Here is a 14,496-nt window from a genome sequence, read left to right as displayed (position 1 = left end):
TGGAGTCCCGTCTGGGGCCAGGCTGCTCTGGGGCCGGTCATCTCTTGCTAGACCGTCCTTCCACCTGCTGCTCAGCCAGTGTCCTCGGCGGGGCCACGTGGGTTCCGGCTCGTTCTGTGTTGATCTCAGTTCAACACCCGTGGAGCTTCTGCTTCATCCAGCAGAGCGTGTGCTGGGAAGCGAGGTTGGGAGGACATGATGCAGCCAGAGCGCCTACCAGGTGGTCCGTCCACGTGCACCTGGCACCGGGTTGTATGGCTCAGAGGCTGTGGACGCTGGTCCTCAGCTTCCTCTCCAGAGCCCGTGACAGCAATGAACGGTCGTCAGGAGGCTGGGGCGCAGCCGGGGCCTCACGCTCTGCTCTAAGATGACTCCGATGCAGCATTCTTTTCTGTAAAGGAACAGTCTGTGGGGTTGTTGTTAATCTTCACCTGAGGATATTTTTTCCATCGATTTTTGTTAAGAGAGTGGAAGGGGAGGGGGAGAAAAGAGAAACATCTATTTGTTGTACTGCTGAATTTTGCATTTACTGGTTAATGCTTGGATGTGCCCTGACTGGGTATCGAAACCGCAACTTTGGTGTATCGGACGACACTCTAACCAACCGAGTTGCCCAGCCAGGGCCAGTCCTGTAGGTTTTATCGATGGATTGATAATTTATGCTAGAACAGAAAAAAATCTTTGAAAAACGTTTTTCCTGAATTTATTGGGGGTGACATGAATGTTTAAGGTTATTTGTGAGGGGGGTGACTTGACATTGTCCCACCAAACCCGGCCTCTGACTGCCCCGGGGACAGTGTGCCCGCTGCTGTGAGGACCCGCTGCTCTGGAGGGCCTCCGGTGGGCCGTGTGGGGCCAGGATGGTGTCGGCTGGGCCGGGCCCCGTCAGCAAACGCTCTCCTTTGGCTGAGCCCTGTTGGTGTCAGGCCCGAGGGAGGAGCTTTATTTCCACCACCTCTCACCTTCCCAGCCTTGCAAGGTGGACTGTTACCCATTCAGAGAGGAAAGGTGTCAGGAGGGCAGTTGCCCCGGCACCAGGTGGTGGTTCGAGGCTGCAGACCAGCCTGTTCCTCCCTCCTGGGGCTGGGCACTCGGGGACCCTTCCCCACTCGTGACACCCCATCCACACAAGGCTGCTGTGAGCCAGGAGCCATCTGTGTGCCCTGTGCCGTCTCCCGGGGTGACCACACCAGCCTGTGCCTGGGGGGGGGGGGGGGCTGCACAGGCTTCCTTGGGGATGAGCCCTCCCACTGCGTCCCTCCCTGGTGGGCGGGGGCTTCTCCAGGGCCAGGACTTGAAGGCGAGCCTCTGGGAGCGCTCCTCCGCTGCAGGCTCCTGCCAGCTGAGTCAGAGGTGCCCAGAGCACCTGCAGCCACATGCCCAGCCTTCACAGGGGCACCTGGGGGGTTGGGTGTTGCTGGGTTTGGGCGTGGTCTTGGGGCTCCTGTGCCAAGGCTCAGGGTACTGCACACACAACCTCTGATCCAGGCCCCTGGCTCTGCTTCTCCGATTGTTGGCCCGTTGCTAGGACAACCTGTGGACCTTTGCTCTGAACGCTGATTTCTCAGAATGAGTGCAGTTGGTCAGCTTTGGCAAGTTCCCTTCTTGGTCTGCCATGGTGAACCCCATGGGGCTTACAGCAGACCCCACCTTGCCACCCGTCCACTCTACCTCCTACATATAACCTCTGGCCAAGCTCCTCATGTACTGGGAATAGTCTCTCTTCTCTTCTTGGCAAAATGAGCCCTTCTTTTCCTTTGGAAGAAGCTGTGGGGAGCGGTGCTGAGTTCACTTCGGCCCAGCGAGTGTGCGCTGCTTTGTGTCAGGCGAGGCAGAGGGTTGTTGAGGGGAGGGGAGGGCATGGGGACAGCCAGGTGGCTGGGCACAGCGAGGAGGGAGCCTGGGAGAGTTGCCGGCGCATTGACGCCAGGGGAGCTCAGCTCGCACCTCTGCCTGCCCTGTGCTCCGAGCTTTGCAGCCTCCGTTCACTTGATCTGTACTTTGCCAGTGCGGTGGTCCCCACTTCATAGACAGGGAAACTGAGGCACAGAGAGGGAAGCCTGGCTGGTCAGTGCCGGTGCCTGGATCCCAGTTCTAGCCCCTGATGTCCAGATCCAGAGCCTGCCCCGCTGCTCGGCCTGGGCGGCTGTCGTGGGCCCGATCTCCACCTGTTCGATGCCTGGAGCACCCCTCCCCCGAGGGGTGACAACCAAGTGTCTGCAGACGGTGCCCGATGCCCAGCACAACCGTCCAGGCGAGGACCCCTGCCTGGCTCCGAAACGCCACCTTCCCGGCAGGGACATCCAGTAGGACAGCAGATGCTTCGAGCCTTCTCTCGTGAACACATAGGCATATAGGTACCAGCCGACAGCCCCCACCTCGGCCTGCCCACTGCTAACGTCTTGCCCCAGTTGTTTCTCTTTGAAAACATATGTTTTGTTGTCATTGGACCATTTGATAGTAAGACACAGACATTCTGACACGTACCCTCGACCAGTGGTTCCCGATGTGGGGCACAAGCCCACGGGGCAATTTGAGTTTTAAAGGGGGCAATTCGAGGATGAATTAAATGAATGTTTTGCATTTCTTGTGGTTCTAGGGGCCTCATATACAGTATATACATATATATTGTGACATATTGATGCATTTCAGTTCTCTGTTACATGTGTAACAATTTCTTAGTGATTTCTTCCTCAGTACTTCAACTGTCCTTTCGTTTTTTTTCTTTTTTCTTTCATGGATGCCATGTTCTTTGGAAGCTTGTTTAGACCAAGTTAATGGCCTTTTAGGCTTCCTCCATGTGAACAGGAGTCACTTTTTGAATAATAAGGATTATATGCCACAGGGAGGGCATCGGGATGTTAGAGGTGCTTAGGTGGGACGTGGCCAGGAAAGGGTTGGGAACCACTCTCCAGCCTTCACTGTGCGTTCCCGGAACAAGGACATATGCTCCGTAACCACGGAAACTTTATCATGCCCCACATACCGAGCACTCAGGCAGACCTTGGGGACATGGCAGTAACGCGAACATCCCCGTACGGCAAGTCTCGTGGATTTTGTGTTTCTTGGTCATACAGCCTATTGAGTGGGTGTGCGGGAATATTGTGTCTTAAAAAAGAACGTACATACCTTAGTGGAAGCTTATTATTGCTAAGAAATGCTGACCATCACATGAGCTGTTGGAAAACGGGGCCGACAGGCTTGGTGGATGCAAACCTTTAATTTGTAAAAATTGCCCCACCGAGGTGCGCCTGCAGTCCGGGCCCATTCAGGCTGTCTGGGGTGGGGTTCTCCCAGGTCGAGGCTGGGGTTCCGTCTCTGTAGCCTCCTGACCTACAGCCGTCCCCCACACTTTCCCAATAACCTTTTATTTAACGTCTTGTTACGAACAACTGGAAATATTTACAGAAGTGGAGAGACTTGATCAATGACTGTGCCCAGCACCAGTAGCCCACGCAGGGGTCCTGGTGACTTCCTGCAGAGGCCAGCGGTGCTGAGAGAAGGCCCCCTCGCACCTGCTTGTTGGGGTTCCTCAGGGTCACTGGTAGTGAGCGTGAGCCCGGCGGCTGGCAGCATCGCTGTTGTCGGTTGTTGCTCGTGGGCTGTGGGCTTGTGGTGGCTGCACTCTTGGCTCCTCACGCTTGCCCAGGACACCCTGGGCTCCTCCCAGCAGCCCCTCCCGGCACTGCTCTAACTTGGGCTTCAGCCCTTCTGCGTGGACACCTGTCCCTGCCTTCCCCAAGGCTGACGCCCCCAGCACAGCCCCCTCCCTGGGGAAAGCCTTGGCGAGGCCTTGGGACGCCCGCCTCTCTCTGGCTGTTTGCCCCCACCCTTCCCTCTTCGGGCAGCTCCCTCCACCTCTGGGCACACGGTTTTCCAGCCACACAGGTCGGTCTCCTCAGAAACGCCGTCCTCTCCTGGCCTCGGGCCTCCACTGATGCGTGTCCTCTGCCTAGAAAACCCACAGTGTCCATGCGGATGTCCCCTTGCTGCCAGGCCACAGGGTCCCCCCTCCCTGGCACCCGGTGCTGTCCCCACGGCCCTGTCTACGTATGTCTGTGGTCCCTGGTCACACGCAGGGCCCGCTGTCAGGCTGGTCTTCCCGGCAGGGCTGGGTGGGCGGTGGATGTGAGTAGAAGAAAGTGGTCAGGTGAGGGACACAGGAGGGCCTGGGCGGGGCCGGGGCAGAGCGGCATTGGAGACGGGCCTGGGACGAGCAGGTGGGGCTGGCCCTCCTGGCACGTGTGCTTGTCTCAAACCCCATTGGATGCCCAGTGGGAGGTGGTTGGGACCCCAGCCTGGACCCAGCCATTCTGCAGGTATTGACTGATGTTCTGAGAACTGACCACCGTGTGCGTGTGCACAGATAGGTTCTCTGGGCCTGCTCTTCTGTGCGGCATGGCCATGTGCCGCCATGTGGCCGGGTCAGAGGGGCAGCCGGGTGCAGAACGCCTGTCCGCTCTGGCCTCGCTGTGTGTGGCCTTGCTGGACAGAGGTTTGCCAGCACGTCCTCCTCTCGGGACAATAGGTCATGGACATTTTGCTTTGTTTTGCTGTCCTTGAAATTGTCTTCAGGGCTGCATGCTTTGGCCAGAAAGTGATTGGAAAGTCAGTTCCTTATATGGCCCAGAGTTCACAATGATGTCTTTTAAAAATACATATTTTTATTGATTTCTGAGAGGAAGGGAGAGATAGAAGCATTAATGATGAGAGAGAATCACTGATCAGCTGCCTCCTTCAGGGCCCACACTGGGGATCAAGCCCCCAACCCGGGCACATGCCCTGACCGGGAATCAAACCATGACCTCCTGGTTCATATGTCGACGCTCAACCACTGAGCCCCGCCGGCCGGGCACACAATGATAATCTTAACATCTGTGCTGTGGGCTATGACTTACTATAAACAGCGTTTTTTCCTCCTAGAAACTGAGAATTTGCAGTTGGAAAATTTGTAGTTGAGGAACTGGTAAGACTCGTAACAAGTCAGATTGGGGGACCAAGGCTGCCAGTAGGCAGAGCGCCGTAGCTTCTCTGCCTCTCCTGCTGGCGCCTCCACGTGGCCTAATGAGTTCCTGGTGCCTTCCTGCCTCCACTTTCAGAACGACCATAGCAACGCTTCCCCGCACGTCCTCCTGATTGTGTGGTTAAGGTTCCTGGCACTTCCTGCGGAATGCCTCCCTCTGGCTGGGCCGGGGTCTCGGCAGCAGGAAAAGCCGAGTGCTCGTTCCCAGGCCCCGCGGTGCCGGGCAGGGCGGTGGCCACCTCCTCTGACCCTGTGCTCTTGTTCACTTTGCAGTCACCACGTTGCCACTTGCACTGCACTGCCCTGCAGGGCCGGCCGCAGCGCCGTCTGGGCCCCACCGCCGTCCTCAGGAGAAGCCTCAGGGTCCCGCCCGCTCAGTGGTGAGTTCCCTGCAGCCTCCAGGCCGGGGTGGGCGACCCCCTGTGGGCCTGTGGCTGGATCTTCTCTGTGCACCTCCACACACAAGACGGGATGGTTGCTCCTGGTGTGGTGGGAGGGCCTGGGACTGGGGCCCCGGGCCAGGACCCCTTCACAGCATGATGAGCAGAGGGCAGCCAGAGCTGAGGCTCAGGCAGGAAGTGGGAGGGGCTGCTGAGGTGGGGCCAGTACACGGGGCACGAGGGTTGAGACTAGAGCCAGGGAAGACTAAGTGGTAGGTCCCAGGGCCCATAGTGCTGGGCAGGGCGCGTGGCCGCCTCTGCAGGACGGGCAGAGTGAGTTCGGGGCGCAGGTGAGAGTCAGGCCTGGCGGGCAGCCACTCGGAGTGGGTGCTGGTCCCACTGTGGTCCTTGCCTTGACCTCTCCCCATGTTCAGTGTGTGCTGCCTGCACACCTTGCCATCCTGGCGCTTGCAGTCCCGTGGGCCATTGGCGAGGTGTTTGGTGGGGTGACTACAGGGTAAGCAGTCCTGGTCCTGTGAGTGGCTTTCCATGTAGTCAGCGACCCACTTGCTCCATCCACTGGCCCCTTGGAGCCTAGCATCTGGGGTGCTGTGGGCTCAGGTGAGGTGACTTGGGCACCGTGGTCAGAGAGCATCTGGGACCAACGTCACCTGCACAACCAGGCCAGGCAGGGATGGGGCGCAGACGGCAAGCAGCCAGCATGCCTCTTTGTCCCTCCAGGCCCCTGGGATCCCAGCCCCTATGGAAGAAGGTGCTCACCTCCACAGCCGTGGGGCTGCCGCTGCTCCTGGGCGTCCGCTACCTCACCGCAGAGCCGCAGGAGAGGAGGAAGATGCGGCTCATGGTGGACGGTGTCACGCGCTTTGGCAGGTAGGGCTGGTGGCGTGGCCCTTCCTTCTCCCTGCACAGCCCCGCCCTCATGGGCCTAGTGCGGGTGAGTGGTCACACTGGACACGCCTCCACAGACCCTCCAGATCAGCCCCGACTGGTGGGAGGCAGGGAGGGGCCTGGTGCCTTCCACCCTCCTCCTCACCTGTCTTCTCGCCCCAACTTCCCCGCCAGAGTTGGCACCCAGAGGTCTCACCCCAGCCCAGGGCACTGGCGTGGACATGGTGCTGTCTGCTCCTCAGGCTCTGACACTCGGGGGCAGGGCTGACCTCCCGGAGGAGCCCCTCGGTCAGCACTCCTGCTCTTGGTCCGATCCAGGAATTCCTCAGCCTCAAAGGCCTAAGAACCAGCTCTTGGCACCGAGTAAAACTGTCGTTTACCCAAACGCACTGTGTACAGGCCTCCCTGTGGAAAGGGCTCACGTGAGACCCTAGTTAAGGGTGCTGCTGGGGCAGGTGTCCGATCTGCTAGTTGTGAACACCTGCTGCCTCTTGGGCCTGGGCCGAAGCCCCTGGACGGCTGAGGCCACAGCGGCCTTCAGGCAGCTCGCCAGAGGCTTCGTTGAGATTTACACGAGGCTGGAGATGCCAGGTGGCTGACCGCCTGCTCACTCCGCCTCCAGGCTGAAGCCAGCCCGTTACTCCTCCCTGGTGGGCAGCTGACAGGTTTGCCTGGAACTCCCAGTTGCCCTCCTGGGCTGGTTCCTGGCGGGGGCCTCTGTCGTGCCAGCCTCGAGGTTGATGGCCGAGCCTGGAGTTGGATCCGCCTTTTCTTCTGTCCCTGTGCAGCTTGGTGCTGAAAAGCCCCCTTGGCTGGCCGGGGCTGGTCTTGCCTGCCCCGTGTGGCTGCTCTGCGTGCGTGTCGGACACCCCAGCAGCAGGCTCGCGTGCCTGCCTCTCTGCTGTGCTCCCGGGAGCACATCCCATCGCCTCCTGTCAGAGGCTGAGCTGGGATTGGAGGGAGGGAGCCAGACGAGTATCCCCGTCGGCGCCAAGCCTTACAGGTGCCAGGACAGGCAGGCCTGATGGGGCGTCGTGGCGGGTGCTGGGTGACCACGGGGCCTCTGGAGATGGAGGACACACAGCAGGGCCTGGGTAATGGGCAGCATGGGTGCAAGAGCCCAGGGAAGGACAGAGGTCGCGGGGAGGGGCTGAGTCTGACCATGACTCACCGATGCTTGTTCTGTGGCCAGAGGCCGAGGTCAGAGTGTGTCACAGGTGCCCCGTGCACAGACTGGGGTGGGTGGGAGGTTTGCTTTAGGACCTTTTACAGCCACCCCCCCCCCCCGCCCCGACACACACACACACCTTTTATGTCAAAATTTCAAATGTCCAGAAAAGTTGCAAGAATAATACAGCTTTTTGCTGGAAACTTTGCAAGCAAGTTGTCATCATGCCCGATCATCCCTGAAAGCTTGAGTGTTTCCTAAACTAGGACTTTCTCCTTCATAAGCACCACCAGGAAGCTGCTACCTCATGACCTTTGACCTTCCCTGTCACCACACGCCCCAGGAGCAGCCCTTTCAGCACCAGGGTCCGTCTAGAGTCCGTGTCTTGGGTCTAGAGTCGGGGCCGCAGCCAGACCTCTTCAGTAGTCAGTTCTTCAGAAACAGGGCAGGCCCTGGACAGATCTGGAGGCACCAGAAGGGGCCTGGGCCTGGGTTGCGCTGGGCTGTCACCTTGGCAGGAGAGCAGTGGGGATCCCCATCTGGGAATCGACTCCCTGGGGCTCCTGTCCACCGGCCCTGCCTGGGAGAGAGTGGAGGCAGGGCCAGGAGTGTGCGGGCCTGGGGCAAGGGTGTGTTCACATGGGAGCTGGCCAGCTGGCCAGCGCAAGTGTGCTCAGTCCTGGGTGGGTTTTCCTTTTGGACGAGTGTCCTCTAAAAGACTACAGAAACACACCCCGGCGCGTGCCCACTTGTGCTGTTTTTTTTCTCAGGGGCCTTGGGGCCCTGGACCCCAGGCAGCACTGCTCAGGGGCTGAAGGGTGGAGTGGGTGCAGGTGGCCTATTCTGCAGACCAGGAGCTGATGGACACAGAGCACAGAGGCTGGGACGAGCCTCCTCTGGCCCTGGGCCCCGAGGGGCGGGCGGAGGGGGGCCCCGAGACTGCGTCTGCTGGGGCTGAGGGAGCCTGTGCTGGCAGGTCCTTGAGGGTCGGCCTGCAGATCTCCGCAGACTACTGGTGGTGCACGAACGTCGTCCTGCGACGGGTGGAAGAGGTCTGTCCGTGCGTCCTCGGTGACAGCTGGGCCTGTCTGTGCTGTGGGGTGGGATTCTGGAGGAGCTGGGTGTTGGGTGGACTGAGGAGGTGCCTGCCTGCCCCCATCCCCCCTCCATGCCTGTGGTCAGAACAGCCCGGAGTACTTGGAGGTGATGTCTGCGTGTCATCAGCGGGCGGCTGACGCCCTGGTGTCCGGGGCCATCTACAATGGGGGCCTCTACGTGAAGCTGGGCCAAGGGCTATGCTCCTTCAACCACCTGCTGCCCCCCGAGTACATCCAGACGCTGCGTGTGCTGGAGGACAGGGCCCTCACGCGCGGCTTCCGGGAGGTGAGCCCCACCCTGGAGCAGAGGCTGGGCGGGGCTCGGCCTGGCCTCCACGCTGCCCTAAGAACCCTCTCCACCAGGTGGACGAGCTGTTCCTTGAAGACTTCCACGCCCTACCCCACAAGCTCTTCCAGGAGTTTGACTACCAGCCCATTGCCGCCGCCAGCCTGGCCCAGGTCCACCGTGCCCGGCTGCACGATGGCACCGTGGTGGCTGTGAAGGTACTGGGTCCCCCTGCTGGTGGTGGCGGGGAGGCGGCAGGCTTGGGTGGCAGCAGTGCAGTGCCTTGCCCGTGCAGGTGCAGTACATTGACCTGCGGGACCGCTTCGACGGGGACATCCACACCCTGGAGCTCCTGCTCAGGTTGGTGGAGTTCATGCACCCCAGCTTCGGCTTCAGCTGGGTCCTCCAGGTAACATCCATGGGCAGGAGCGGCACCCTCTGCTGGGCTGGGCTGTGCCTGGCCCTGACCTGCCCGCCCATGTGGCCCCCAGGACCTGAAGGGGATCCTGGCCCAGGAGCTGGACTTTGAGAACGAGGCCCGGAACGCTGAGCGCTGTGCACAGGACCTGAAGCACTTCCACTACGTCGTGGTCCCCCGTGTGTTCTGGGACGTGTCCAGCAAGGTGGGCTGGGTGCCCTCCGGGTGGGGGCCGGGACGCACACCTGCTGAGCTCAGCCTCTCGCTCTCTCCCAGCGCGTGCTGACAGCCGAGTTCTGTGAGGGCTGCAAGGTCAACGATGTGGAGGCCATCAAGTCCATGGGGCTGGCCGTGCAGGATGTGAGTGCGTGTGCCCGGGGGTGGAGTCGGGGCGGGTGTGCCTGTCGTGTGCATAGTGGGGACACAGGTGTGCCGTGTGCGCAGGGAGTCGCATGAGGGAGGGGGTGCCTCATGTGCCCTGTGACAGTGGCGTGGCCCTGTCCCTGCCCCAGATAGCAGAGAAGCTCATCAAGGCTTTTGCTGAGCAGATCTTCTACACGGGCTTCATCCACTCCGACCCCCACCCTGGCAACGGTAGGCAGCGCCGCAGTGGGCAGGGCTGGGGCTGGGGCTGGAGCGGGAGCGGGAGCGGGCCAGCATGAGCCGTGTGCCCTGTCCTTAGTGCTGGTGCGGAAAGGCCCGGACGGGAAGGCAGAGCTGGTGCTGCTGGACCACGGCCTCTACCAGTTCCTGGATGAGAAGTAAGTGGTGGGGGTGCAGGGCTGAGCCTGTCTTGCCTGTCCTGCTGAGCTGGACTCACTCTGGGCCCCACAGGGACCGGTCAGCCCTGTGCCAGCTGTGGCGGGCTATCATCCTGAGAGACGACAGCTCAATGAAGAAGCACGCGGCGGCACTTGGGGTGCAAGGTGAGGCAGGGTGTGTGTGTGTGTGTGTGCATGCCCGTGCAAGGGCACACGGGCACGCAGCTTGACTCAGCCCGCCCCCAGACTACTTCCTGTTCGCGGAGGTGCTCATGCAGAGGCCTGTGCGCCTGGGGCAGCTGTGGCGCTCCCACCTGCTGAGCCGAGAGGAGGCGGCCTACATGCAGGCCATGGCGCGGGAGCACTTCGAGGGCATCATGGCCGTGCTCAAGGCCCTGCCGCGGCCCATGCTGCTCGTGCTGCGGAACATCAATACCGTCCGCGCCATCAACACTTCCCTTGGCGCCCCCGTTGATCGCTACTTCCTCATGGCCAAGAGGTGGGTGTTGGCAGGGAGCCCGTGGGGTTGGGGTTGGGGAGAGCTGGGTTGGACTGACCATGTCTCTGGCAGTGCCGTCAAGGGCTGGAGCCGCCTGGCAGGCTCAGCGCACACGAGTGTCTATGGCACCAGCCTCCTGCGCCACATCAGGGTCATCTGGGAGATGTTCAAGTTTGAAGTGGCCCTGAGGTGAGTGGACAATTGGGGCCCAGCGGGCACATGGGGGGCCAGGGCCTGCTCCCCACTGATTTGCTACCCCTCCTTTCCCCCCCGCCCAGGCTGGAGACCCTGTCCATGAGGTTCACAGTCCTCATGATTCGAGTGCTGATGCACCTGGACCTCATGCCCAGGGACGAGGGGCTGTATGAGTACCTTGCAACCTAGGGCCCTAGAGCAGGAGGCCCGGACTGGAGATGTGGACGCCCCCCAACCCGGGACACTGGAGCAGCTGTCAGCTTGAGTGGGGGGGACCCCGGGGGCTCTGACCACTGGTAGGGCCAGGAGCCCTGCAATGACCACACGTACTTCTCAAACCAAACAAATCTTTCTCCTGTGTTTTGTACAAAAAGGGGTGGTGGCAGTGGCTGTATCCAGGGGTCTAGAAGTGGGCAGTGACCCGGTCCGTCTCTAACAGGTCATCCAGGATCTGTGGGGAGAGGGCAGGTAAGGGGCAGAGCAGGGCGAAGTGGGGTGGGACGGGGAGGTAGGTGGCTTGCTCACAATGTCAGGTGTGGTGCCGATCTTCTTGGCCAGCTCGCTGCGCTCCATGGTGCTCAAGTACAGGTAGCGGTTGAGCAGCTCTCCGTCCAGGATGTTCCGCACGGCATTCTGCAGGGTGCGCCGGTCCACGTGCAGCATCCTGGGGAGGTGTTAGGCATGGGGAGCTGGGCAGACCTGGGGGAGGTGTGTGTGTGTGGGGGGGGGAGGTGTTGGGGTGGGAAGCAGAGGCATGCTCACCGAAAGGCGCGGGGGTTGAGGCCAGCGTGGTGGGGCAGCATGGTGGTCAGCGCATTCTGCAGCATCAGTAGCCGCCGGTAGGTCTTCTCCTGCATGGGCAGCAGGAGCCCGATGCCGCCGTCGAGAGTGGCTGCAGGGGACAGTGTGAGCCCAGTGATCCCAGCACCACCTGCCCACCCGTGCCACTGCCCCTTGTCCCCGCCCACAAGGCCTCACCGAACCACGTTATGTGCTTGTTCTCCCACATGACCGACTTCTTGCTGGGCCCCTCAGCAGCACCTCGGCACGGGGTCCTCCAGAAGGTGTTCACGTGGGCACCCACGTGGAAGTCTGCCCGACGCAGCAGGCGCATGCCACCAAAGCTCTCCTTGGCTGGACCAGAGAGACCTCAGGTCATAGCCCGCCCAGCCTCCGCCCAGCCCCTGCCCGGGGTCAGGGAGTACTCACCCTCCGGCAGGTACATGTACACCATGAGGTTGCGGTCACGGTCAGACACTGGAAACAGAGCCCCAAGTCAGCCTGGTCACCACAGTCTCAGACAGCCCCGGACCCCAGTCCTGCACTCACCCAGGAAGCCCAGTTGGGTGCTGTCCACCATGAAGTCCACGCTGTACACTTCCAGGGGCTTGGCGTCCTGGGGACCGAGGGGTGGGTGTCACATCAGGTTCCCCTGGGGACAGGGACCACCTGGCACAGGGCCGTCCCCACCACCCAGGGTACCCGGGAGACGAGGCTGAGCGTCTTGCTGTCCTCCTGGTAGCGCAGCAGCGAGATGCTCTTCATGACGTCAGCGGCCAAGATGAAGTTCTTGATGCTGATCATCTGGTGGATGTACAGCTGGGTGTCGATGAAGGCCATGCCCGTCAGCTCGCTGGCACGCAGGCTCCACAGGAAGATCTGTGGTGGGAGAGGTGGCAGCCAGTGGCTCGCAGGCAGGCGGGGCCGTGGGTCGGCACAGGCTGCAGGGGCAGGGACCCACCTTCTGGCCAATGGCCGACACCAGGTGGCCGTTGCAGTGGCAAAGGGCGGTCACGGGCCCCTTCTGCTCCTTTTCGTACAGGACCTTGAACTTGTTCTTGGTCAGGGGCTGGCCAGGCTCGGGCACCACCTCGATCACGTCCATGATCAGGATCCGCCCGCGGCAGGTGACCTCCTCCCCCTGCATGAGGCAGGTCCCCGCGGCCACATAGCCTTTGAGGCCGGACACGGTCTCCTCGCTGCGCAGCGACACCGTCTTCATGCAGGTCACGTGCTCCCACTCCTCCAGCTCGATCCTGCAGGAGGCAGGGTCAGGAGGCAGCCCTGCTACCTGCCTCCCTGCCGCCCCACCTGACCCAGCCTCACCTGGCATTGGGGATGGCCTCCCAGCTGACGGGGGAGATGAGCTGGATGGAGAAGGCCTCCTGCTGGGGGTGGATGTAGCGGTCATCTGCAGAGACAGGGCTCGGTCAGGGAGAGACGGCCCCAAGAGCAGGCCCAGCCTGAACGTCCCCTACCTCTCTCGATGGTCTCAAACTCCTTCTCCTCGCCCGTCATGCGTGGAATCCGGGTGCACGCAGTGTTGGTGCTGGTGGCCACAGCGTATACCTGGGGGAGTGGAGGTGTCACAGACCAGAGACCAGGCCCAGAAGGTCCCTGGCCTTCAGGGGGACTCAGACCTTGGACTCCACGTGGTAGGCCACATAGTGGGCTGTGCAGCGCAGCGGGATCTTCCTGACGGGCCACGGGGCATCGTAAGACAAGTAGGCCGGCAGGACGCTGATCCTCAGCTCGCCCTGGGGGTTGAGGGGGTCAGTGAGGCCAGGCACCCACTGAAAGCAACACAGGTGACCCCAGGCCCACAGGGTTCCCTGGGATCAGACCCCGCTCTGTGCAGCACGGTGAGCAGGCAGTTGGGGTCAGCCAGGACCCGACAGCACTGGAGGCAAAGGGTGGCCCGCCCTGGCCATGCCAGGGCTGCAGATAGGCGAGGGACCCCTGCCAGGCCCAGCCCGCCTCACCCAGTCCCGGGTGCATCAGCACCATCATCCCTGGAGTTCTCGGGTGACAGAGGAGGAAAGTGAGGCTCAGAGGTGAGCGCCTCAGCCAGCCACAGCGCCGACGGGGCAGAGCTGGGGTCTCAGCTGCCAGAGCAGTGACAGTGCCTGAACTCGGTCGCCCAGGCAGGTGCCCTCAACCTTCCCAGCAGTAAGCCCAGGTCTCGCCTCCTTAGCCCCCCCTCCCCCGCAGCTCCATCTTGTCACCAGCGCCTTGTCTCCAGCCCAGCACGACACCTGCCCTGGCAGCCCCACCCGGCAGCTACCTGTCTGTTGAAGTACAGGAAGCCGCGGGGGCAGTTGACGTTGTGGAACGGGGCGAAGGAGTCGATGGGGCCGTCGATGCCCATGGGGTGCAGCCGCAGGGCCCCCCGGCTGGTCACCAGGAGCCAGTGAGGAGAAGGCCCACAGATGAAGACCTGCGGGCGGCACCATGAGGAGCCTGCGGGGCGAGGCCCCACCGCTCGGCCTCCCCCAGTCCCCGGCCTACCCCCGAGTAGCCGTAAATGTCCTCGAAGTAGCGGAAGCGCGCCACTCGCCCACGGGCCGCGGCCCCCTCCTCAGCGCTGCCACCCTCCGCCTTCTTCTTGGACAGCTTAGGCTTCTTCTCTCGGAAGTTGATGTTATGGGGGACCTGGGGGGGAGTTCTGTGAGCACCGGTCCCTGCCCCCACCCCGCCCAGCACCCCAGGCCACCCCGCAACTTCTAGAAGCGAACTTTGAGGTTTCACTGGCCGAGCTGCGAGACGTGGGCGAAGGGCTCATAGATGAATAGCTCTTGGTCCACATGCACCTAGAGATGCTGCGGGCATCAGGGGACTGGACTGCGCAGCCCAGGATGGAGACGGAGCCTGCTGTGTTCACAACAGAGAGCTGGATTTTGGAATTCCGTCGCATCAGCACACTCTTGTGAGGGGAGATCCCCTGGCAGAATCTCCTCTTCTGTCTCGCCTGGTGAGGCTG

The 14,496-nt window shown here is 61.7% G+C and overlaps 2 protein-coding genes across 4 annotated transcripts; one reads left to right on the top strand and one right to left on the bottom strand.

Annotated features, from left to right (window-relative positions):
• The first annotated feature begins 4,745 nt into the window (after positions 1-4,745).
• ADCK5 (aarF domain containing kinase 5) lies at positions 4,746-11,083 on the top strand. 3 transcript variants are annotated; one of them, XM_023749161.1, is made up of 14 exons: positions 4,746-5,403; positions 6,145-6,294; positions 8,457-8,532; positions 8,663-8,863; positions 8,941-9,081; positions 9,159-9,272; positions 9,355-9,486; positions 9,558-9,641; positions 9,830-9,875; positions 9,964-10,042; positions 10,116-10,207; positions 10,289-10,541; positions 10,614-10,730; positions 10,820-11,083. In XM_023749161.1, the coding sequence occupies exons 1-14, from the start codon at positions 5,171-5,173 to the stop codon at positions 10,923-10,925; spliced, it is 1,824 nt and encodes a 607-aa protein (XP_023604929.1). In that variant the 5' UTR covers positions 4,746-5,170; the 3' UTR covers positions 10,926-11,083. The 3 variants fall into 3 exon arrangements, with proteins under 3 accessions (XP_023604929.1, XP_023604931.1, XP_006108799.1); XM_006108737.3 differs by having other exon boundaries at positions 4,747-5,403; positions 9,794-9,875; XM_023749163.1 differs by lacking the exon at positions 9,159-9,272 and having other exon boundaries at positions 9,794-9,875.
• On the bottom strand, positions 11,070-14,272 carry CPSF1 (cleavage and polyadenylation specific factor 1; the record flags this gene model as incomplete). The annotated part of the gene is made up of 13 exons (XM_023749160.1): positions 11,070-11,187; positions 11,262-11,400; positions 11,499-11,628; positions 11,715-11,870; positions 11,946-11,993; positions 12,066-12,132; positions 12,219-12,395; positions 12,478-12,772; positions 12,843-12,927; positions 12,995-13,085; positions 13,157-13,273; positions 13,801-13,953; positions 14,025-14,272. Coding segments are annotated over 13 exons (1,754 nt in total), but the record flags the coding sequence as incomplete, so codon positions are not given.
• Positions 14,273-14,496: the final 224 nt, after the last annotated feature.

Source organism: Myotis lucifugus, unplaced genomic scaffold (assembly GCF_000147115.1).
Source record: "Myotis lucifugus unplaced genomic scaffold, Myoluc2.0 scaffold_3331, whole genome shotgun sequence".
Taxonomy (NCBI): domain Eukaryota; kingdom Metazoa; phylum Chordata; class Mammalia; order Chiroptera; family Vespertilionidae; genus Myotis; species Myotis lucifugus.
This window is presented reverse-complemented; position numbering and strand designations above follow the sequence as displayed.